The sequence below is a fragment of the Pipistrellus kuhlii genome, unplaced genomic scaffold (genome assembly GCF_014108245.1).
Source record: "Pipistrellus kuhlii isolate mPipKuh1 unplaced genomic scaffold, mPipKuh1.p scaffold_m20_p_3, whole genome shotgun sequence".
In the NCBI taxonomy this organism is placed as follows: domain Eukaryota; kingdom Metazoa; phylum Chordata; class Mammalia; order Chiroptera; family Vespertilionidae; genus Pipistrellus; species Pipistrellus kuhlii.
Window position 1 is genome coordinate 16,626,421 of NW_023425529.1, and position 25,341 is coordinate 16,651,761.

Consider the following 25,341-nt stretch of genomic DNA (forward strand, 5'->3'; position numbering starts at 1 on the left):
TAACAATACCACCAATTTCTAGTTCTTTTGACAAAAATATTTGGGATCATAATTTCCTCCTTTTCTCCCACATCGCATGCACAATTCTTTGGCAAATCTTATTTGCATCACTTTGGAAGTATATTTATTTTCATTATAACCACCCTGGTAAGAGTCACCATCATCTCATCTGTAGAATCCTGCTTCATCCTCTTAACCCCTCTTAGCATTCCTAAGTATCGATTCTCAAGAAGATAACTAGGGTAAATCTCTTAAAATTTAAGTCAGATTATGTCACCTGGTTATTGAAAGTTCCCTAAAGGATTCCTATCTCACTCAGAGTATAGTAAAAGGGGAGTTACTGATGAGGGGAAATAGGGAATAACCAGGGCCCACCACTATCACCCTCCTTACATTTCTGAATCTTCTTTGATTCTTTCCCTGCTGATTAATCCCCACCCATGGTGGCTAGCTTGCTGTTTCTCAGGCACACCACACATAGTCCTTTCTTGGGATCACTATTAACTGTTCCCTTTGTCTACGTAGAACATTAATTCTATCATCCTCTTCCAATCTCAACTCAGCTTCTCAGTGAATCTTTCCCATAACTATTTTTTAAAAAGTATTTGTCATCTTTATATCTCCACTCTTGTGTTAATTTTCTCTTTTGCCTACAGAATTTTCACTTTCTAACACACAATATAATTTACTTATTTATTTGGCTTGTTTTTATGGATGTCAGTCTCTCCCTTTCCCTACTCACTGCATCTGCCTCCCTATATGCATCACAACGAGGAGATAATTTCTTCTTTGATATATTCCAAGCATTTAGAAAACTACTTGACACTTTTTAAAATAGACTAATAAGTCACTTATGACTTTATCTTAATCAGTTAGTGCTAGATATCTTAATTTATATAGTTCATAACAGTCTGTCTATTACATTGAACAACTTATGCTGTTTATTGGTGGGTTTTATTTACTTATTTATTTATTTATTTATTTATTTATTTTAAACTAAACCACATACATGTTATTTTCAAAACTTGAATGTCAAGAGCAAAACTCTGGCTATTAAATAATAACAACAATGCCAATGCAAAACAACAAAATGAGAAATCAGAATTATGGACATATTAATATTTTTAGCTACTAAATGAGTCTCTTGTTGCTGGTGTAGATTTACTCAGAGTCCTTGGACTTGCTGCACAAGACTTTGCAGAAGACTGGAAGCTAACAGATGCTAGCATGAACAGGAACATGATTAAAGAAGTAGCTTCCACTTCAGTCTTTAATTTCTTCAGATGACTCCATGCTGGCACCACAGTCCCTTGCGTAGCCTTCACTTTTCTTCTCCCACTTTGCTGTCGTCTGGGCAACTCTCAGTCGCTTTGGGTGAAGGGACACAGGAGCTTCTCTGAGTCCATTGTGATGACGGACATAACGCTCTGGCACCCAAATTAGCTGCATTGCTCCTTCTTTTCTTACATTTTGAACCCAGGGTTCGACCCCACAGTACTCCTGGCCTGGTTGCTCTGGGCCTGGCTGATGCTGCTCCGAGCCTGGCTGCTCTGGGCCTGTTTATTGGTGTTAACACTTGGTTGGGGGTGATGGGAAGAGCCACGTAGCATGGAACTTTTTGAAACATCTTAATTTAATTTTGAAATTACTGTCATTAGTTATATTTTTTGGGACCTCCTTTCAAAACTATTTATCTAGAGAAGGCATCATTGGTTGAGATAATTTAGACCCTGCATCCCTATAAAAATTGTCCTCTGCATAGTTAAATATTTCCACTAGTGAATAAAATATGAATTAAATGAAGAATTATTTCTATAAACTTAGAGCAACTTGAAAAAGTGAGTCAATAAAAAGAAGTTTTTGGATTGAAATGTGAATAAGAATAAAAAGGATGAGGAAGAAAATCCTAAAAATCTAGACAGACTATATATAGATTGCTTGAAAAATGACTTTACCTCTGATTCTATTTGAAAGAATCTAAAACTGGTAATCTTAAAGAATTCTTTATAGATATAATATTATTCAAGGAGAAGAAGGTAGAACTACAGTCAGTGAAACCAATTAAAAGGAATAGCTTTGTGCCTAATCTCAAAATATTAGAGAGTTAATGTATATGTATATGTTTTCAAGCACACATTTTTGTTTCTCAATTATCTGAGAATTAAATTGAAGACATAAAGTTTTCAGCCTTTATATCTAATACTATTTTCTTCAAAGCCTCATGGTGCAATTTTTTCTGATTATTATTAACTTTTGGCCTTTATCAACTAATAGTGTCCCTTTTCTCAGATTATTTTCCCTTAATGTTCTGACACATCAAGTTTAGAGTTGAGCTACCCATTTGCACTGAACATATAAAGATGGGTGTTGGCATTATATAGTACCTAATGGTTGTGTACAAATAGCTCATTGTGGGCTGCTTATTAACTAACAGTTGGCTTTGATTTCACCATTCTCTGATTTTTTTTCCTTTCAGTTCTAGTAATTGGACTTCTGCTTTGTTCATGCCTTGTGACAGATAACCTTTGACATAAACCCTTTCCAGTAATTTGTTCCATATGATCTATTTATGCTTCACTTACTATCTTGATGATCTCTCTGAATTAATGAGTGCTTTAAGATGTGGGGTTCTGCCTTGCAACAATATTTTGAGACAGAAGCAAGACATTGTCTTCATACTGTTTTCCCACCAGCCAGAGACTGGGTGTCTTTTTGTTTACTTCAGCAATTACTACTCCATATTTTACATTTTTGCATTTAATTAACTGATTTACCTGATTATGTCTGGAAAGAACTAGAAAATATATATATATATATAATACATCCTTGGTCTCAAGATATTAAGACTGCTCAGGTTTATCTAGTGCTTTTAAGTTCACTTCCATTCCCACAAGTTATTAAGAGACCATTAGAATAAAGTAAGAGTTTTGAACACTATGTCGAAGATCAAATACCTTAATTATGTAAGGGTGACACAATCAGCCTTATTCATTTTCTTGTAACAATGTTTCTGTTACTTGTCCTTGCTCATCATTAAAATAAACTAAGAATCATGAGAGAATTTTTAAAAATGTACATTCTGGCCGAATGAAATTACTTATATGAAGATCTGTCAAGATTCACTGCTCAGACCTGAACTTTAGCTGAAATTATGTTAGTTGCCGTCATGAATAGTTATCTTTAGAACTTTGATGCTTAGACCAACTGAGCAGAATGGAAAATGAATTGGGACATGGTCACAACCCTATGGATATGGGAATGAATTATACTGTTTAAAGTATTCCATAATGTATTAAAAACCAGATAGGCTATGTAGGATGGCATTCTACTTAAATTTACCTACTTAGTTGCCGACCCAATATATATATTGGATATATATAAAAGGCTAGTATGCTAAATGTCCAACCATTCGAACATTTGACTTTCAACCGTTCAACTGGTAGATATTGGACGCAGTGACCACCAGGAGGCAGACCCTCAACACCTAGGCATGGAAACATGGAGCAGACTTATAAATCTCAGAGGGAAGTGGAGAGGAGGAAGGACAGAAAAAGATTAAGCAAAGATCTTTTTTAAATTTATTTTTCATTGTTTAAAGTATTACAAATAGTAGAACACTCGTCTCATTTTCTCCCTATTGACCTTCCCCCTGACTCCTCCCCCCTCGGCACATGCCCTCAACCCCCATAGTGTCTGTGTCCTTTGGTTATGTTATATGTATGCATACAAGCCAACCAAACCAAATATCTTATATGCATATTGGAGGCCCAGTGCATGGATTCGTGTACTGTTGGGGTCCCTTAGACTGGACTGCGGGGATCAGACTGAAACCTGCAATCCAACATCCCCCTAGGGGTCTTGGGTTGCGAGAGGGTGCTGGCTAGGCAGAGGGACCCCACCAGTGCACGAATCCATACACCAGTCTTCTAGTGTTAAAGTAAAGGAGCATTCTCCAAGAAATGGGATTTCACCAGAAGCAGAGTTCATCGAACCTTTCTCCAACTGTAGATGTGAGAAAGTAAACATGAGTGGGGCATGGGTCCTGAATAAAGAAAAATCAGCATCACGTTTGTGAAGAATTACTGGGTAAGGCTCAAAAAATCTTGATTTAATGTTTTAAACCTTAGAGCATTGGAAGGAAAAGCAACTCCTAGAAGGGGAAGTGGGCATAAGAAAATTTAGATGTCTTGTCATTGTCAGTAGGTTTCTGGATGTTGTGGTCTTAATAAGACATGAACAAACAAACAGGGGAAAAGAAAAAGATGGCATTAAATTATAATGAAATGGGGGCTTGGTAAAGTTAGCAAGGTGTATAGAATGTTAATGTAATAGTGTGATCAAATTTTATTTCACAGGAAGTAAGGAAGATAATTGACAATACAGAAAAATAAATTTATGTGAGTAAGCTAAAGCTGAAAAACTCTTGGCTATTGCAAAGGACAAGAATGATCAATAGGGGATGAAGCTTAGGAATACAATTTAAGAAACAGGTCTTCCCTAGGTATAAATCACAATAGGTGAGATAAGATAAATATGCAAATGTGTAATTAGAATCATTAAAGTTTTCTAAATAAAGACAATTAAATATGTAGATTAAAATAGATCATAATATTTTAGGAAGGAAATGAGATTCACAGATATTGTGTCTGTTTTTTATATATATTTTATTGACTTTTTACAGAGAGGAAGGGAGAGGGGGAGAGAGTCAGAAACATGGATGAGAGAGAAACATTGATCATATACCTCCTTCACACCCACTCCTGGGGATGTGCCCACAACCAAGGTACATAACCTTGACAGGAATCAAACCCAGGACCCCTGAGTCCACAGGCTGATGTTCTATCCACTGAGCCAAACTAACCAGGACCACAACAAAGTTAAATTCTGAGGGGAAACACCACACATTTTAGTAAAATTTAAAATAATTTTACTTATTGATTTTTATTTTTTTGAGAGGGAGAGAGAGAAATATTTGTTGTTCCACTTATTATGTGCATTCATTGGTTGCTTCTTGTATGTACCCTGACCAGAGATCAAACCCACAAACTTGGTACATAGAGAGGATGCTTCGTTGTTGGTTGAGCTACCTGGCCAGAGCGAAAACAAAACAAAATGAAACAAAAACCATCCACAAATTTTAAAAATAAGTAACCTACCGTATTTTTCGGACCATAAGACGCACTTTTTCCCCCCCAGAAGTGGGGGGAAAAAGTCCCTGCGTCTTATGGTCCAAATATAACCTACACATATACTTTAAAAAAAAAGTTTTTTTACTTGCCCGGCTCTGTGTGGTCTCTGTGTGCTTGCCTGGCTCTAAAATGGTTCTAAATGCTGTTTACTTTACAGGGTTGATTACATGTGTTTATGACTGTGATGTTGGGTTTTAATGCACATAAAATATTTTAGGACACTATTTGTTTCAGAATCTTTTTTTCTTCATTTCCCTTCTCTAAAAACTGGTGCGTCTTATGGTCCGGTGGGTCTTATGGTTCGAAAAATACGGTATAATCTAAAGGAATGAAATAACACTGGCCTCAGATTTATTTTTTTGCAACAGTTACCAATAGATATAGAGTAATACATTGTTGAAAGAAAATGTTTATGACCCAATAATTCTATTCAATCAACTTGTCTGTCATATGCAAGGACAGCAGAATGTTTTAGTTATGTAATGTTTTAGAAATGCACAGTCACACGCGATGCCCAAAATTACTTTAAAAAAAAAAAAAGAAACATACGTGACTAATTAACAACTCTATGGGAAAGCAGAACAGGGAGGAAAGCAAGAGGAGACAGAAGAAAATGTGTATCAGCAGGAAGTTTCGTTAGAATCAGCAAAAGTAGGCATGAGAGGACATGCTGAGTTTATTATTTAGAAGAAATTGTGGTTGAATTTTTCACCTCTTGCCATACTTTCCTTCCTGTTCCAGTCCTTCCTTGGCTACTGTCTCTAAGGATAGTGAGGAAAGGAGAAAGTAAGTATAAAGAGGAAGTAAATTTGGAAGAAGAATATGTAGTGCATATGAGGGCTATGACCTCCTCCTAAACAGGGTAAGGAAGTAAACGTGTAATTCTGAACTATAGCAGTTAACATGAGGGTTATAATGTGTTCAGAAAGGTTCATATGATTCTGAAGGCTATGACTTTGGGTTAAAGAACTAGTAATTTAAAAAAATTTCTTTATTGTTGAAAGTATTACATGTCTTCTTCCCCCTATTCTCCCCATTGACCTCTCCCAACCTGCTACCAGCCCCCACCTCTGAGCACAGGCCCTCACCCCATATTGCGTATGTCCATTGGATATGCTCATATGCATGCATACAAGTCCTTTGGTTGATCTCTTACCAGCCCCCTCCCCTGCCTTCTCTCTGAGGTTTGACAGTCTGTTTAGTGTTTTTTTTATCTCTGGATCTATTTTTGTTCATCAGTTTATGTTGTTCATTATATCCTACATATGAATGAGGTCATGTGATAATTATCTTTCTCTGCTGACTTATTTTGCTTAGCATAATGCTCTCCAGCTCCATCCCTGCTGTTACAAATGGTAGAAGCTCCTTCTTTTTTACTCAGCATGGTATTCCATTGTGTAGATATACCACAGCTTTTTAATCCACTCATCTGCTGATAGGCATTTAGGCTGTTTCCAAATCTTAGCTATTGTAAATTGTGCTGCTATGAACATAGGGATGCATATATTCTTTCTGACTGGTGTTTCTTATTTCTTGGAATGTATTCCTAGAAGTAGGATTACTGGGTCAAATGCGAGTTCCATTTTTAATTTTTAAGAAATGCCATACTGTTTTCCACAGTGGTTGTACCAGTCTGCATTCCCACCAGGAGTGCATGAAGTTATAGAAATATTGAAAGAGAGACTAGAGCACAAACAATAAAAATTATGACAACAATACATGAAAAATTTCCAGAATTTAGCTAAAAAATGAGTCCTCATTCATTCTTTAGAGCAGAAAAACAGATTATACTCAAAGAAAATTGAATCATATTGCTTTCTTATCAGCAACACTGGCAAGAATAAAACTTAGGTGAAAAAATTTGTCACCTTAAGTGCACAGTTCTTAGACATGACATCAAAAACACTATTAATAATAGAAAAATTAATAAGTTAAAGAACTAATAAAAACTTTAGTTCTTAAAAAGATGGCTAAAAGAAGTAAAAGACAAGTCACACGCACTGGGAGAAATTAATTGCACATCACAAATCCAATAATAAACTTGTATATCCAAGATACCTAAAGAATTCTTATAACTCAGTTTTTAAAAACAAGTGTTCTTTTCTTGATCTGGATGACAATTACCTGAGTGTGTTCATTTGTGAAACTGATGGAACTGAACAATGTGACTTATTTTTTTGTTTACCTTTTGTATGCATTTAGGTCAAAATAAGTTCAAAGCACACTAAGAACTCACTCAAGAAATTAGTAAAATAATGTTAAGTAAGCTAAAAAGTTAGGAGGAGATGCTGGGACTATTTCAGGCTGAATGGATCTTATCTCTCCTCCAATTTCAATTTCAATGCATTCCCCTCTCCTAAGTTGAGCAGCAGCTAAAAATCACTAGTCTAGCAGGTCCTCTGCAGGAATTCTGGTAGAGAATGGTTGACTTCCCAAAAACTGTGACCCAGAGTGAAGGGAAAATCCTGCTTTCTATATGGCTTATCTTTCAGGTTTCCAAAACTCTGATGTGTTGCTGGTGCCTTTTCTGAAGCAGGCGCTGAGACACAGTTGAAGGGGCACAGTATTTGTTAGGGATTAATACCTCTCAAAGGAAGCAGAGGAGGAGTAGGGGTGTGAGAGAACAGGATGGAATAAAGGAAAAAGCTGAACTGTGATGCAAGCCCCCAAATGTCTCAGCTATCTTGTAGGGAAGCGGGAGCAAGTGATGACTGTGAGGAGCATTATAATAGTAAAATGTTCTGACAATGTCTTTCTAGGTCATAGGAGGGAAAGTGAATTACAGAAATCACAGTGGTCACAATAAATGTATTGCAAACAGCACTTTGTGCACCATCACGTCTGTAATTAAAGGCAAGAACTGTACCTGTACTCAGCATGCTCAGAACATTGGTGAATCAATGACAATTTCAAATGAGCAGCAGGATGCAAGGCAAATAAGAAGTTTAAGCTGTCCTCCCAGTAGAAAGCAATTATATATTGATCCATTCGTCTTGACTGGTTAATCAGAAACTGATTTTGAAACTGGTGGTGGGCTTTGGAAAAGTTGGCTTCAGAAAGAGCTTAAAATGACCACCAGTAAGTTCAGTTAAGCCATCTCACATAGGTGCATTTCAGAGAAATGTGATGAAGACTTACTTACCTTTATGTCCAGATATCAATGAGAGTTCTATGACAGTTGGAATTGTACTGTTGGCTGGAGTTGGTTGATTGACACAGGTTGGTACATAAATTGTAAAAAGAAGTAAATGACATCGAGACCTTGTGATGAGAGCAAACAGGATAGATAGCTCTGCAGACGCTGAATAAACTGTGGGAAGAGATGGGGAAATGAAATGAGATGGGGAAGAGTGAGTGGCGAGGGAAATTAAAAGAAAGGGCTTGTAAATGAAAGAATAAGAAATATTAAATGGATTATTGCTTGTGGACATTTTTCTTAACTTTTTTCTGGAATTCTCTCACCTGAGACAATTGAGCACCCTCTGAGAGAGTACCTATTAAGAGAATAGCAGATAAATGAAATAAGTCAGACAGAGAAAGATAAATACTATATGATCTTACTTACATGTGGATTCTAAAGAACAAAAAAGAAAAAAAAAACACAAAACAAGAACAGACTCACAGATACAGAAAACAAATTGGTTGTGGCAAATGGGAGGAAGGTTTGGGGCTGAGTGAAAAAGGAAAAGGGGTTTAGAAATACAAATTGGTGGTTACAAAATAGTCATGGTGTTGTGAAATAGAACATTGGAAATATAGTCAATAATATTGTAATAACTATGTATGTTGCCAGGTGGGTAATAGACTTATTGGGGGAGAGGGAGAATCATCATAAGATATATAAATTTCTAACCACTATGCTCTACACCTGAAATTAATATGAAATAATATAGAATGTCAATTGTAATTAAAAAAAAATTTAAATGAAAAGGTAAAAAGAAAAAGAGAACAGCAGAGACTATAAATACAGTCATTCTTTCTTCCTGTGCAACTTTGTCTTTTGTCACCTTAGGTTCCAAGATGCCTGGCCATGCTAGACTTCAAGGTGTGGTAGCTACCATAATAGAGATAAGCAAAGACCCCACAAACTACTACACAGGACGGATGCTGTGGTTTAGTTTTACTTTTCTTTACATGTCAGTGGTGTATGTAGTGCAAATCCCTTGGTTTGACTTGGACAAAGACTTCCAGTGTCATGGAAATATCTCCAAAGCCTGTGTAGCAGAGTGCTATGAGAATCACTTCACCAGCCCGATTCTTGGAGTTTGGTATGTGATTGGCTTTGTCTTCTTCTTCAACTTTTTCATGATGGAGAGCTTTGCCTCTCAAGGTGTGCAAAAGGGGAATGAGAAGCCAAAGAAGGAATCTTTCAAAGAGATGTCCAGTGACACTGACAACAAAGAAGACTCCATAAAAACAAGAAAAGATCAAATTTTTTACTTCACCCAAAACAAGTTTCTGCTGACAATGTATCTTGTCTACTTTCTTGTACAGCTGTCTGTACATCTGATCTTCTCAGTTATTCTTGTTCACTATCAACTGCCACTTCTTAAAAAGCCCATTTGGTGCAGTACCCTCCTGTGTCTTGGACCTTATGAATGTGTGATAATGGGGACACAGGAAAAAGTTATGTCCATTATCCTTCTAATTTCACTCTCAGTGGTTATCATGACTTTCTGTATTATGTTCTTCCTGTATACCATTCATGTATACTTGGTCCTAAGGAACAGAACAAAGAAATATGGAGGCTCTGTAAAATCCTGGAAGTAGTCCGGATGATCACCATGGATTACAAAATAGGAAAAGGACGAAAAAAGAAACCTCTAGTGGTCTTATATTGAAGCAGTACATATTCTAACCTTATTTATTTTCCAGAACATTGTAATCTTAAAAAAAAAAAATGTTGGAAGTGTGACAAGCCTGTTTTCTTCTTATATGCGTAAACATGCTATTCCTAAAGGAAAAAAAAATGAATAGGTTTCAGAATACTTTAAAATGAGAAACCTGAGGGCATTTCATCCTATCAGTTTTGATATACTATCACAATGAAATTTTAAGGACTATCTTTTTTCCCATTTAATTGGTTAGTAATTTAAGGTTAAGGTTAAGGAAATTTACCTAGTAAGAATTATAGAGGGAGGGACAAATTGAAAAATTATGGATAATCAAACATTATAGCTTCTTTAGTATATTAGTATAGTGTTCTTAAAATAATTATTGTCTAAGCTTTCCTACTTATGAAAGCCTCAAGGCAGATGTTTCAAAGAAGATTAATATGAAATACTTTGTATATGTAAAGAGGATAAATAAGAAAATAGAGAAATAATATGTTCTCAAAGCTTCAAAGAAAATGATTGTGTTTCAGGTATGTATCAAGTATAGTGAAAGATAAAAAAAAACAAAAAAAAACAAAACAACAAAAAAAAAAAAACAAAAAAAAAAAAACAGAAGCAGCAAATATATTTCTGTGCTTGAACTGCATCCATTTCCCTTTGGCCCTTTATTTCATTACTAGAGGCCCAGTGCACAAAATTCGTGCACAGTGGGGCAAGGGTTCCCTCAGCCCAGCCTGGACCCTCTATAATCCAGGACCCATCAGGGGATGTCCAACTGCCAGTTCCATCCCTGATCCTCTCATAATTAGGGACCACTGGCTCCTAACTGCTCACCTGCCTGCCTGCCTGATTGCCTCTAACTGTCCCCCCTCCCCCCGCCAGCCTGGTCACTCCTAATTGCCCTCCCCCCCACTGGCCTGGTTGTCCCTCACTGCCCCCTTCTACAGACCTGGTTACCCCTCACTGCCCTCCTTTGCTAGCCTGGTTGCCTCTCACTGCACCCCCCTCCCACCCCCTTGCAGGCCTGGTCACCCCATGCAGCCTGCAGTTCAGTCATTTGGTGGTCCCTCACTAACCCTCTTGCCAGCCTGGCTGCCCCACGCAGCCAGCTGTTTGGTTGTTACTATGAAGGCATCATGACCAATTTATAGATTACCCTTTTATTAGTATAGATTACCAACTCCTAGTTTAGTTTTATCAAGCTGGACTACTAATGTAGAAGTGATTAAAATTTGAGAAACAAATTCTTCATGGGACAATTGAAGATTCTACATTGGCAGAAGACATAAATTGTAAGTGTAACCACAGCTGCTATTAGTAGCTTATGGGTACATTTTTGGGACAGGGAAGTAATGGATCTTCAAAGAACAAGGGAAGTGGTTCTTTATCAACTAGGGCAGCTAATTATAAAAGAAACAGACACTTAGAACAAAACATTAAATGATATGGTATAGGTATATGTGTTTATAGAGTAAGGCATTGACAGGTAGTACTAGAATGGCAACCTTAGAAGCCCTTTTAACATCTTGTTTTGAAATCTATCCAGAGTCAATGGAGTTAGCTGGCAGATTAACTTCTTTTTTAAATTTTTTATTTCATTGTTTAAAGTACTATAAACAGTAGTACATATATCTCCTTTTTTCCCCCTTGACCTTCCCCCCAGCCTCCTCTACCCCCCTGCACATGCCCTCCCCCCAACCCCATCCCCAGTGTCTTGCGTCCATTGGTTATGCTTATATGCATGCATACAGATCCTTTGGTAGATTAACTTCTGGTGATTGGTGTACTCCCTCCTCAATCTCCTCCTCTCATGCTACTTGTGGCTTATGTTTTAGATGATCCCAGGTATCTATAACTTGTGGCATAGCAATATAGGACACAAGCAAAATTATCTCTGTGTCCCACTTCAGAAATACCCAGATCATATCTTCTCAGTAGAAATGAAATACCTATAGAATTATGAATTTGCCATATGTAGTTAAATTCAGGTCTAATACTTATCTAATTTTTCTCCATCATCACTTTCACTCCTTGCTGTTATATGATTATATCTCACTTTAATTTCAACAATAGCTGCCTAACGTTAGTCCCTCCCATTCTCTGTACTTTTACCACAAGTTTTCTGTGATGAACTTCACTTTGCCACTTCCATGCTTAAGCTCCTCATTGCTCAAAGAAAAAGCTTACACTCTATTCACACTATTTACAAAACCCTACTTTGTTAAGGCCCCACTTAGCAATCTTTTGACCATGACTTCCCAGCACTCCGCACTTAATGCTTCACCCAACTGTTTGAGCGCCTTTTGCATGCATTGCCCTCTTTGACCTCTCAGCCTTCACACAATGCTTTTCTTCTGAACTGTGATAATTTTCAGAACAACTCTCGCTCCAACTTTCTACATTTACCTAACTTTTACTAATGACCTAGTTCTCATTTTAGATGTTACTCCTTGTAGGAGGGTTTCCTTGCTCTTCCAACTCTAGATTAAGGGGTCTTATTCTGTGTTCTTCTCTAATTATAACACAACAATGCCTGTTTATTTGCTTTTATCAGCCACCAAGATACAGCCTCTTCACAATAGGGAACATGTCTAATTTGCTTCTCAAATTATACTCAAGGTTAAAACATATATATGCTGAATAACTATTTGGGAGGGGGGCATGCAAGAGGCAGCTCATCAATGTTGATGTTTCTCTCTCTACCTTCCCCTTTCTCTCTAAAATCAAATAGACATATTTTTTTTAAAAGAAAAAATTCTTTTAAAAAATATATATACATATATTTTATTGATTTTTTACAGAGAGGAAGAGAGAGGGATAGAGAGTTAGAAACATCGATGAGAGAGAAGCATCGATCAGCTGCCTCCTACACGCCCCCCACTGGGGATTTGCCTGCAACCAAGATAGATGTTCTTGACCAGAATCAAACCTGGAACCCTCAGTCTGCGAGCCGACGCTCTATCCACTGAGCCAAACTGGTTTTGGCTAAAAAGGAAAAAATTCTTAAATGAAATATAACTATTTCCTGTGTGATAAACATAATTTTAGAAATATCAGTATATCATCTAGGGAAATATTAAGAAGTTAAAAGATTTTTTTAAGTTCCACATACCATTTAGAATGCTGGTTGAAATCTTAGAAGAGAAGTTACACATATATAGTATAGAAAGGGACATATATAGAACCTAATTGCTTTTTATGTTGCTATTTTTGTCTTAATACACATATAGTAAAAATCACTTTTTTTTATATATACTTCTGGTTTTGATTTAAAAAAATAGTAACATTAAAATAATATTGCCCCTTTGTAGTTAACCTGTGCCCACCTCAAATACCTGACAATTACTTAATCTATTCTCTATACTTGAAGTTTTGTTTTATCCAGATTGTCATATAAATGAAATATGCAAAATACATTCTATTGACTTGGGCTTCTTCCACTTATGTGTTTAGGGTTCTTCTACACTATTGTATGTCTAAGGCGTGTTCCTTTTCAAGGCTAAGTAATATTTCATTATATGGATATACTAGTGGGCCGGTGCACAAAATTCATGCATAGAGGGGAGGGATTTCCTCAGCCCAGCCTGCACCCTCTCCAATTGGGGACTCCTTGGGGATGTCCAACTGGAATCAGACCTAAACTGGCATTCAGACATCCTTCTCGCAATCTAGGACCACTGGCTCCTAACCGCTGACCTGCTTGCCTGCCTGATCAACCCTAACTGTCTCTGCCTGCCTGCCTGATCACCCTTAACTGCCCTCCCCTGCTGGCCTGATCTTGCCCCAACTACCCTCCCCTGAAGAAAGGCCTTCACCTCTGTGGGCCAATTTGGTTCTGATTGGTTAGTTTCTATTCCTGTCAGTGTCAAAAGCTCTGTCTCCTAGGCAGCCATTGGTTCCTCACAGTTGACCCAGATTTGGTTCTGATTGGTCAGTTTCAATGCTAGTCAGTGTCTCTGGGCTTATAAATGGGGCCTGATCAGAAAGGCCAGGCTGATCAACAGCCCCAATGGAGGCCTGGAGAGAAATGGAGGCACAGCTGCTGGCCTGGCTCAGAGAGAGAGAGAGAGGCAAGTACTGATCAACAGCTGCCACACAGGCTAAGGATCAGACCCTGCTTCTCTCTTCAGGCCTCTCTCCAGCCTGAGTTGCAACCCCCTCAGCAGTCAGTGCTAGGTTGCCATGGCAACCCAGTGCTGACTGCAGGACTGACTTCTGGTTGGTTGAGCATCCAGTAGTGACAAACCCAGGGTTTTTATATATTAGGATCATATTGTGTTTATCTATTCACCAGAAAAAGAACATTTGGAGTTATATCTACTAGGTCTATGAATAAAGCCACTATAATTACTATGGACATTCATGTATAAATTTTCATGTGAACATAAATTTAAATTTTCTTGGACAAATACTTGGAAATGGGATTGTGGAGTCATATTATAAATGTATGTTTAACTTCATAAGAAATTGTAATACTGATTTCCAAAGTGGTTATATCATTTTGATTTTGACCAGCAATATATGACAACTCCAATAACTTTGCTTCCCTGCAAAATGTAAAATTGTCAGCTCATCCATTCTCACATTCTTTCATTGCTTTTAGTGTTTTAAATAAATGTAGAGTGATATTTCATTGTGATTTCAATTTACATTTTTCTAATGACCAATGATGTTGAGCATCTTTCATGAGCTCATTACCATCTGTTTAACATTTCAATGGTTCAAATCTTGCTAATTCTGGTTCTAAGGTGACATCTCCTGGCCATCCATTGCCTAGAACCTCCTGTAGGATAACATGGCTAAAAACTACCTAGAGGCCTGCAACTGACAGTCTTTTGTACTAAAATCACCCAGAATGACTTTATATTAAACTTTATATAGAGAGCCCCTCTGGGACTCTTTTGACTTTCCTAAATGAGTTTATTTAAGAGCCCAATTGGAACAAAAATGTTTCTAGACCTCTCAAAGACAATTGGAACTGTTCTTCAGTCGGTATTTTGAGAGTTCCAAAAGAAACCAAGAGGCCACTATAACCTCTCTGCATGAAAATAAGGGACTTCAAAAACTAAAGGAATGCTCTGGCACATGCATCTCTAATTCTAACTGGTTTTCCTCCTGCCTTAACTCATCCTCTTTCCTCAACTGGTTCATCCCTGCCCCTCCTGCCTATCTTTCTCTAGCTGAACTCTCCTTTTTCTCCTCAGTAATCCCCCTCCTGAGGCTCCTATTCTCATGACACATTTTAAATGTCAGGGAAATTCTGATGGGGTCAATACCCTCTAGTTTAAATTAGAACTATTAAGCCATAGTAAAGGACTTCCCAGACCCCAAAAAAGTAATTTCCTTGAATTTGAACCTTTAAATCTTCTATATGTGCTTATCAGACTGGCTTCTTGGATCTTTATTAACTTATCCATATGTTAGTTGAAAATGTTTTATTTAAAGAATATATTAAGTCAACACCCTTTACAATATTTTATTTGACCAGAGCCATAGCCCTGGAAGCCATACAGAAGCAGATCAATAAATTACTTAAGGCCATTTTCAAATATTTCCAAAATAGATTAAGTGGAGGGCCATCCATAGATGTATTTAAAGGAACTATTGGCTCTCCTGACTAGTTCAAAAAGACCTTTCAACAAAACCCAGGAATTAAGGAATTAAATTATGAGACCTTTAATTTATTTAATTTAGTATATGTAGAAAATATCAGCACCTAAACAACATAATCTTAACCAGGCAAATAAATGATCTCTTGAGATCACCTCATTGGCAAATACGCTCTCTAAAATCATTTTAAAAAGAGTGATAATAGGAAGAAAATAATTCTGGGTTGCCAAGAAAGAACTATTAAACTAATGACTTTGCAACTTCAATAATTTAATAAACTGACCCCCACCAAATAATAAAAATGCCCAATTCCCAGATCCAAAGGCTTGCTTCTTTCATAAAAGACCCAGACATTTTTAATAGGACTGTCTCAAATATCAATGCTGGTTGCAACTGAACTCCAAATTTCAGACTGAAACACAAAAATTGGGATGCTCAGGAGAAAGAAAGGGGACATTTTCCTTTTTAAAAGTCAACTAATTGGGGAGGGGGGAGAGATATTAAAATTGGGGACAAATTAGTAGAACCCCAATGCCCTTTCTTTCTTTCTTTCTTTTTTTTTTTTTTTAAACATATTTTATTGATTTTGTACAGAGAGGAAGGGAGAGAGATAGAGAGTTAGAAACATCGATGAGAGAGAGTCATCGATCAGCTGCCTCTTGCACACCCCCTACTGGGGATATGCCCGCAACCAAGGTACATGCCCTTGACCGGAATCGAACCCGGGACCTTTCAGTCCCCAAGCCGACGCTCTATCCATTGAGCCAAACCGGTCTCGGCCCCAATGCCCTTTCAATGTCTCCTTCCCGGGGTCAAGAAAACATTCAAATGGTTGGGGTGACTAATAATCTTGTAACAGTCCCCAAATCCTTACCTGTTCCTTTTTAGATTGGGCTTCCTCTCTAGTAATCATCAATTTTTACTTGTCCCTTCTGCACCAATTCACTTATTAGGAAGATATTTTCTAGAAACTACCAAGTTCATATTATTTCATCCCTAAGGGAGAAATATTATTAGATTTAATCTCCTCAAATAACAAGACAGAGTCATTTTTAAAGTCTTATCTATTCCTTAACTTTATCTAACAACTGGAGGCCTGGTGCACGAATTTGTGCATGGGTGGGGGTCCAGCAGGCCCACCCCAATGGGGGCTGATCAGAGCAGGGCCATCAGGGAGGAGGGGATGATAGAGGTAGGCCACTGGTTCCACCCACAATCAGAGCCAGATCAGAGCCAGGATGGCATGGCAGGGGGGAGCGGGGAGGGGGAGGTTTCCCCACGGGAAATCAGCCAGCCCCACCCCTGTCTGGGGGAGTGATCGGAGGTGGGGCCAGCCACAGTGCACATCATAGCAACTGGTCATTTCCGTTGTTCCAGTCATTCTGGTGTTTTGTTTGCTTGGCTTTTATATATATGGATTCTCACCCTCCAAGAGCTAGCTGTCTGACTATCTCTGTAATCATCTTTCACTGATATAGAGAAAACCCATTTGGCAGCCCCTATCAAAATTCAGGCAGATGCTAATAAACCTTTACCTAACATAAATAAATATTGCCTAAACCTTGATGCAAAGACAGGAATTCAGGCCATAATAGGGGAACTTTTAGCTGAGAGACTCATTGTCCCCTACAACACCCCTATCATCCTAGTCCAGAAGCCTAATGGAAGGGGATGGCTATTTATCTGTCCCCCAAGTGGTTAATAACATAGTTATTCCCTGGCATCCTGTGGCTCCTGATCCCTATACCCTCCTATACCTTAGAAAAAAGAGGTCCAAGACTTGCTTTTTTCTGCTTTGGACCTCTGCAATGTTACTTTCAGTATTCCAGTTGATTCTCAAACTCAATTTCTATTTGCTTTCAGTTGGAAATTTTGATAATATACCCAGAGGTATACTAAAAGCCTTGATTATTTTTTCTCAAATTCTTAAGGCACATCTTAGAGCTATTGTATTTCTATCTTACTTCAGTTTATAGAGATACCTCTATGCTCCCCCTCTAGCAGACAGTCTCTACTTAATACATAATCTAGCTCTAAAGGGACATACGGTTACTAAAGAGAAGCTTTGATTCTGTCATCCCACTGTAAAAATTTTAGACATCTCCTTACACCAAAGGATCTAAACAGGGCATAGGGGCTTTCCCCAAACCCAAAACTAAAAGACCACTTCAAGGGTTCTTATCTGACTTTCAGAATACTGCTGCAACTGGCTCTTTAATGTTTTCCTTACTCTCCTAAAGTTTATAACCACTCTTAAAAGCCTCTTCTCTGACCCCCTACAATGGAATGATGAGGCGGAACAATATTTTACTATTTTAAAGAAATAACTGACTCAAGCACCTATGCTACAGTACCCAAATTATAACCTTCCCTTTTCCCTTTTTATCCGTGAAAGGGAATAGCCACCACAGTACTTTAATTAAATCTGCTGGAAACAACAACAACAACAACAACAATTATTGGATCTCCCCTCTCACTGCCTGTGTTCCCCAAGCAGTTGAGTCCCTTTTAATCTCCAATCATATTGAACATCTCTGTTAGCCACTTTACCTCTTAGGAAATACTTCTCCCTTCTCCTCATCTAACAATCATCTATTATATTATACTTTTAATCCTTCAATTCTCCTTCCCCGCCCTGTCAATATTCCCCACGACTGCATTTCCCTGACAGGCCAATTACTCCATGACGAGATCGTCAAGAGAGTCCTTTACCTAATACTCTTTTCAACTGGTTCATTGATCAGTCTTATCTCCAGCCATAGATTGGTTTCTACCAAGCCAGTTGAGTATTGTCTCTTTAGAAAAGGTTAGACCCATTTCCAAATATCAGGTCTGCACAACAAGCTGAATTATATATTATGATAATTAGAGCCTATATCTTAGTCAAAGACAAAACTGTTATTACCTATACAGACAGCAGGGATGCTTTTGGAATAACCCATGATTTTGGTAAACATTGTAAATGCCATAGGCTCCTAGCATCCTTAGGACAACCCATCAAAAACAAAGATTTTATTCTTAATCTTTTAAACTTTATCTTACTTCCTAGACAGTTGACTATTTTAAAGATATAGGATCTCTCGTCTACATAGGGTAAAACTATTTAGATTAGGGAACCATTTAGCTGACACTGATGCTAAATCAACAGCACATTAACCACAAACTTTTTAAAAATATATTTTTATTGATTTTAGAGAGGAAGGGAGGATAGAGAGAGAGAAACATCAAGGATGAGAGAGAATCATTGATCGGCTGCCTCCTGCATGCCCCCTACTGGGGATTGAGCCTGCAATCGAGCCTGCCCTTAGTTGGAATAGAATCTGGGACCCTTCAGTCTTCAGGCCAAAGCTCTATCCACTGAGCAAAACCGGCTAGGGCCAACCACAAACTTTTACTCTCCTGCTACATTTCCTCCCACTTCTCTGCATGAGGTTGTGCCTTATCTCTGAGTGGCCAAAGCCCCAAACACCTCTCCAGACACTGAAAGGGGGAACTGAATAAAACAAGGTTGCACTTTTGGTTTAACTTGGAAGATATGGTTTGGGTCAAGCTGTTGCCCAGTTCTTCCTCTCAGCCTACAAAGAGAAGTTTTAATTTTATTCATAACCTTACCCACTGGAACAAAGAAAAACTACTGAGTGGGGAAAGCAATACCATTAGGGACTCTGCTACTATTGCACATCAAATTTATCGAGTGTACAAAATCTTCCCTCAGTGCAATCTTGGCAAGCTGATATATGGCAACATAAATCACTTTCCTCTGCCAACTGAACCATTTGAATGATGGCAACTTGATGTTATCTAACTCCTAACTTCTCAGAATTATGAATTTGAACTTATTATAAATTGTATTTTTTTTTTCACTGGGTTGAACATTTTTCCAAACTATTGTTCCACAACCATGGTCACAGGTAAAGAAAAGAATATTTCAACCTGAGGAATCCCTTGAGAACTACACAGTGATGGAGGAGCTCATTTTACAGGACAGATTATCCAAGCCATTTGCAAAATCTGACCTTTGGGTCTAGTAATAATTAATGTCGTTTTTAAACATTCGTTTAAAATCTTGCTTGGCGTTGACTTGTATTGACATAACCTTCAAACACGTGGTATCTACAGAACGTGTGAAGTGCAATTAACAAGTTTTGCTTGAAAAAGTTTGTGTTTGGTTTGGTTTTTGTTGCAAAACTAGGGCTAAGAAGATGGCGGATGAAGAGCATATTCGGCACTGCATGCTTTATGAGTTCCAATTAGGAAGAAAAGCAAGTGCGGCTGCAAAAAAACATCTGTAGTGCTCTTGGTCAAGATGCAGTTAGCGCCAGAAAATGCCAGCGTTGGTTTGAGAAATTTCGAGAGGGAAATTTTTCGTTAGATGACAAGAGTGGTCGAGGCCGTGTGTCCAATTTTGATCAAGAAGCTCTTCAAGCTCTTTTGGTGCAAAATCCTCAAATTACCCAACAAGAGCTTGCGACAACTTTAAATTGTTCACAGAAAACAATTTCCAATCAATTGCGTGCACCTGGCAAAGTCCAAAAGTTTGGAAAATGGGTTCCTCATGAGTTGACCGACAACAACCGTAATCAAAGAGTCACAATTTGCAGTTCGCTCCTCTCTCGTCAAAACCGCTTGCCGTTTTTAGAGCAAATTGTTACTGGAGATGAACAATGGGTGCTGTATGTTAATTTAAAAAGGCGGCCTCAATGGTTGGACAAAAATGAGGCTCCGCAGCCCACGCCAAAACCTGACTTGCATGCGAAAAAAGTAATGTTGTGTGTTTGGTGGAATTTTAAAGGAATTCTTCATTATGAACTTTTACCATCTAACCAAACCATTACAAGTGCAGTGTATAGTGCCCAATTGGAAAGGTTAGCCCAAGCTTTAAGAGAAAAAGAACCCGCGCTGATTAATCGGAAGGGCGTAATTCTTCACCACGATAACGCACGACCGCATACTGCAAGAATCACTGCTGAAAAACTTCGCCAGTTGGAATGGGAAGTTCTCCCTCAACCTGCATATTCTCCTGATATTGCCCCTTCCGATTACCATTTGTTTCATTCTTTGCAAAACTTTCCTCTTGGAAAAAAATTTAATAATGAAGAATGCCTCAAAAATACATTGACCGGATTTTTTGCATCAAAATCACAAGAATTTTACAACAGAGGGATTAAAATGCTTCCTGAGCGTTGGGCACAAGTAGTAGAAAACAACGGCAACTATATTGTTGATTAAATTTTGTTGTATTGTTTAAATAAATTCGATTTAAAAAAGTATTAGAAAACGACATTAATTATTACTAGACCTATTTATAGTTGGAAGTGTTGATAATATTTATCAACACTTCCTTTGTACATGCCATCCCCCATCTTTGGTTTGATGGGTCACACAAACAGCATATAAAAACTCAGTTGGCCAATATCTGCAGGGAATTTGGACTCTTATGACCCAAAGCTCTCCCTTTGGTTCTTCTTTAATTTTGCTCCACTCATTTGGTAAATATAAACTTTCTACTTTTTTGAAATAGTAACTGGAAGGTAATAGGTATACATTTGACAGAAGGACTTTATCCACCAAATCTTATAAAGGAAAACCTTTTAGATTATTGTCAAGAATTATTTAATGCCTTGTAGAATAACGTCCTTAGACCTCAGTAAGGAGTCCTTCCACGGTGTGTTCCCAGGAAACAAAGACCACCTTTCCCATTTACTAGAATACCCAGGAGATTTTTGAGTACTACGCCTGAAAAAGTTGTCTCCAGGATAAGAAACAGACATTGTTTTCCAGCACAAGAAGTAGACAATCTTAAGAGTAAAGAAACTGATACCTGATTTCTGAAGTTTCACCAGAAATGCCAAACTCTGAGAAGTGTTCCATTCCTTACCATTTTGATCCTCTTCTATCTAGCTAAGAACCCCCTCACGATCTTTTAGAAGTAGCCTGGGATCTCTGCTTCCCCCCCCTCAATTCAGTACAAATTTGAAAACTCTTAACATCCCCCCCCCCCCCTAATTCTATACATCCTGATCGCTCCTGCATCCCTTACATTCATTATTAAATCATTTACTCTGCTTTTCCCACAGTTTGTTTTGTTGTCATTAATCCTCACTTGAGGATATTTTTGTCCATTGTTTTTGGTGGGAAGTGAACCCATAACCCAGGTACGTGCCCATGACTGGGAACAGAACCCGTGATCCTTTGATGCGTGGGCCAATGTGCCAACCAGTTAGTTGCACTGACCAAGGCCCCACCTGCTTTACTGTTTAATCTTTCACTTGTTACAATGACAACCAAATCAAGCATTCCTTTCTACTTATTCCTTTTATAACCATTTATGCGTGAAAAGATAATGCCTTGATAATGTTCTCCCAAAGCACATCTGAAGTGTGCAACCTCTCTTTTTGGATATGCCAACAACTCCCTCAACCAATAGAAGACCAATACTTACCATTAGTGGTCCCTGTAACCAATTTTGATACTCTTCCTGACCCTATCATTTACCAAGATTTGCTCCCTTCAAATTTTACTTTTCAAGTAAATGTCATTAAGATAGAAAGAGCCTCTACCTTGTTTATCACTAACCTCTGTTCTTGTCAACCATGACAAAACTGAATTTAAATCTAAGACCTAGCTCTTCTTAGTCCCTTCATTATGTACTTCAAAAAACTTATACAGGAGAGAATCCAAGATGGCTGCTCGGGTAGGCAACTAGCTGCAGCAGCACACAACAATTTCAACAAAATACAACTAAAATATAAATGGACATTACCCAGAACTACAGGAAAGTCGACTGACTGGAAATTCTACAACAAGAAGCAAGGAGAAAACCAGAAGGAAGCACGGAGGAGCTGTAAAAGCCCAAGGTACGGAGACACGCGGCCCGTGCTCATCCATAGGGAGCCGGGCTGTAAGGCGGGACTCCGGGGAAGCGGCAAAAGGAGGTCCCGGAGGCGCGCACACTGCTCGCAGAGAAGGGCCGGCCGGCTGTGCCGCGGGATTGCCCTGGCGGGAAGGAGACAGGGACTCCAGACTGCTCTGAACGCCACCTCCAATCCCACTACCAACTGAACTGAACCCCAATACCGGACTCATTAGGAAAGAGCATAGACAGTTTGGCAGCAGGCGAAAATCGAGGGCACCTTTCTCTCAGAGGCGCTCACAACAAGTACTGAAGGACCCTGAGTCTCAGGAGTCGCATAGGGCGGGGCTGACGGAAGCCAAGGCTGTAGGCTCCACCCTGAAACCCCGCCCCATCAGGAAAGCTGCCTGCGAAAATGCCTAAACCAAATAGATCACAAACGAAAGAAATGGAGGACAAAAAGCAACTGGATATAGAGTTCAAAACCACACTTATAAGGTTGTTCAAGAATCTCCTAGAAAAGGCTGATAAAATAAACAAGACCTATGAGGATATGAAAAGGGATCAACTAGAAATAATAAGGGATCAACAAGAAATAAAGAATACATTGTCTGAAATAAAAAATATTTTATGGAGTCCTAAAAACAGAATGGAAGATCGCAAGAATCAAGTCAAAGATTTGGAACATAAAGAGCCAGAAGACACTCCTCCGCAGACGCAAGAGGGCCAGAGAATCCAGAAAGTTGAAGATAATGTAAGAAACCTCTGGGACAACTTCAAGCGAACCAACATCAGAATTATGGGGGTCCCAGAAGATGAGAGAGAGCAAGATATCGAAAACATACTGAAAGAAATAGTGACAGAAAACTTTCCCCACCTGGTGAAAGAATTAGACTTACAAGTCCAGGAAGCGCACAGAACTCCAAACAAAAGGAATCCAAAGAGGACCACACCAAGACAAATCATAATTAAGATTCCAAGAGCAAAAGACAAAGAGAGAATATTAAAAGAAGCAAGAGCAAAGAAGGTAGTTACCTATAAAGGAGCACCTATACAATTGTCAGCTGATTTCTCAACAGAAACCATGCAGGCCAGATGGGAATGGCAAGAAATATTCAGGGTGATGAATAGCAAGAACCTACAGCCAAAGATAATCTATCCAGCAAAGCTATCACTCAGATTCAAAGGTCAGATAAAGAGCTTCACTAATAAAAAAAAAAAAAGCTAAAGGAGTTCATCACCACCAAACCAGAATTATATGAATTGCTGAAGGGGGTTCTTTCAGAAGAGAAAGTAAATAAAGATAAAAATTATGAACAACAAATACGTAACTATCAACAAGTGAATCTAAAAACCAAGGAAACTAAAAAAAAAAAAATCTGAGGAACAATATTAACTGTTGAATATAATAGAATCAGAGGTATGGAAGGGGAGTGAACTGTTTATTCTTGGGGAAAAGGGGAGAGGGGGATGTGGGAAGAGACTGAACATAAACTGTGCACCTATGGATGAGGACAATGGAGGGTGGGGAAAGGGCAGAGGGTGGGGTGAGAAGGAGGGGGAAAGGAACATTTGTAATAATATGAACAATAAAAATTTATTAAAAAAAACATATACAATATGAGAAATAAAAAAGAAATATGACCAATTTATGTAGAATTTATCTGTCTATTGGCTGTCAAGCAGACAGCTTTGGACCAATATGGGCACAATTTCACCCTGAATTAGAGATTTTTTTTTTCCCTCTTATAGCTATGAATCTCTCTGTCCTATATTCTAAAAAGCCTGTGGTTATGACGCCCTCACGCCATAACGACCAATCACCAGGTGGCTGAATGTGCGGCAGACGTGCATGGATGGGCAGGGTGTAGTGTATGTGTAGCGAGGTGCACGCAGGTGGGCGGGGACTGATGCTGCATCTCCCTGGACGCTGGCGGGGACTTCACGTGGAGGTACATCGGGGAAGTTGGCGCTGACCCCATGGGTGGGACTCAGAAATTCAGGGGAATCCTGCATGGTGCTGGCAGGGGGCCTTGATACTGCATTCCCGCGGGCGCCTGCAGGTCTGGCTCTCTGTGTGGTTTTGAGGTGCATGTGGGTGGGTGGGGCTGCGGGCGTGGCAGGGACTTGACTCTGGGTCTCACTCATGGTGCTGACAGGACTTGATACTGCGTCCTCGTGGGTGCCGGCTTAGACTCTGACAAGAGGGAGAAGGGAGCTGGATACCTGCACCTGGGACTAGGCAAATAGTGGTATTAAAATATTTCTTCTAATTGATTCCCTTTCAATGTTCTCAAATTCATGCACTGGGCCACTAGTCTATATATATATCACTTTTGGAGGTGTGGCTTGGATACCACCTGTTGACAACATTAAATGTGGACTTACTGTATTTGTATAACCAGGCTACCAAAGAAATGACCCAAGAAGAAACCCCTAAACATTATAATGATAAGAATTAAGGAATTACAAAGACCAAAAAAAAAAGCTCAACATTGTTTCTAGAGGTAGATATGAAGTAAAGTTTCATTTTCTAAAATTATCAGACAAAAAATATTTTAACTGAACTAATTTGAAATATTTATCTATATTATTATACTCCAGAAGGAAATGAAAAACGTAGATATTTATGACAATAATCTTATGTTAGCAACCTTCAAGGAGGAAAAATGTCCCTTCATGAAACCTTGTCAAGTTAAAACAAAATGTGAGGGATAGAAAATGTTTGTGAAAAGTATGTCAGCCATGATTTTGGTCCAGATGTTTTATTTCCTATTATTAATATGTCCCTATGTAACTAGTAGCAGATTCAATATAATCACAGATGTGAGTTAATGAACTGATGAAGAGAAAA

The 25,341-nt window shown here is 38.5% G+C and overlaps 1 protein-coding gene across 1 annotated transcript; it reads left to right on the top strand.

Annotated features, from left to right (window-relative positions):
- Positions 1-9,209: 9,209 nt before the first annotated feature.
- Positions 9,210-10,008, top strand: LOC118728611. The gene has a single exon (XM_036455310.2). The coding sequence runs from the start codon at positions 9,210-9,212 to the stop codon at positions 9,957-9,959; it is 750 nt and encodes a 249-aa protein (XP_036311203.1). The 3' UTR covers positions 9,960-10,008.
- The last annotated feature ends 15,333 nt before the right edge of the window (positions 10,009-25,341 follow it).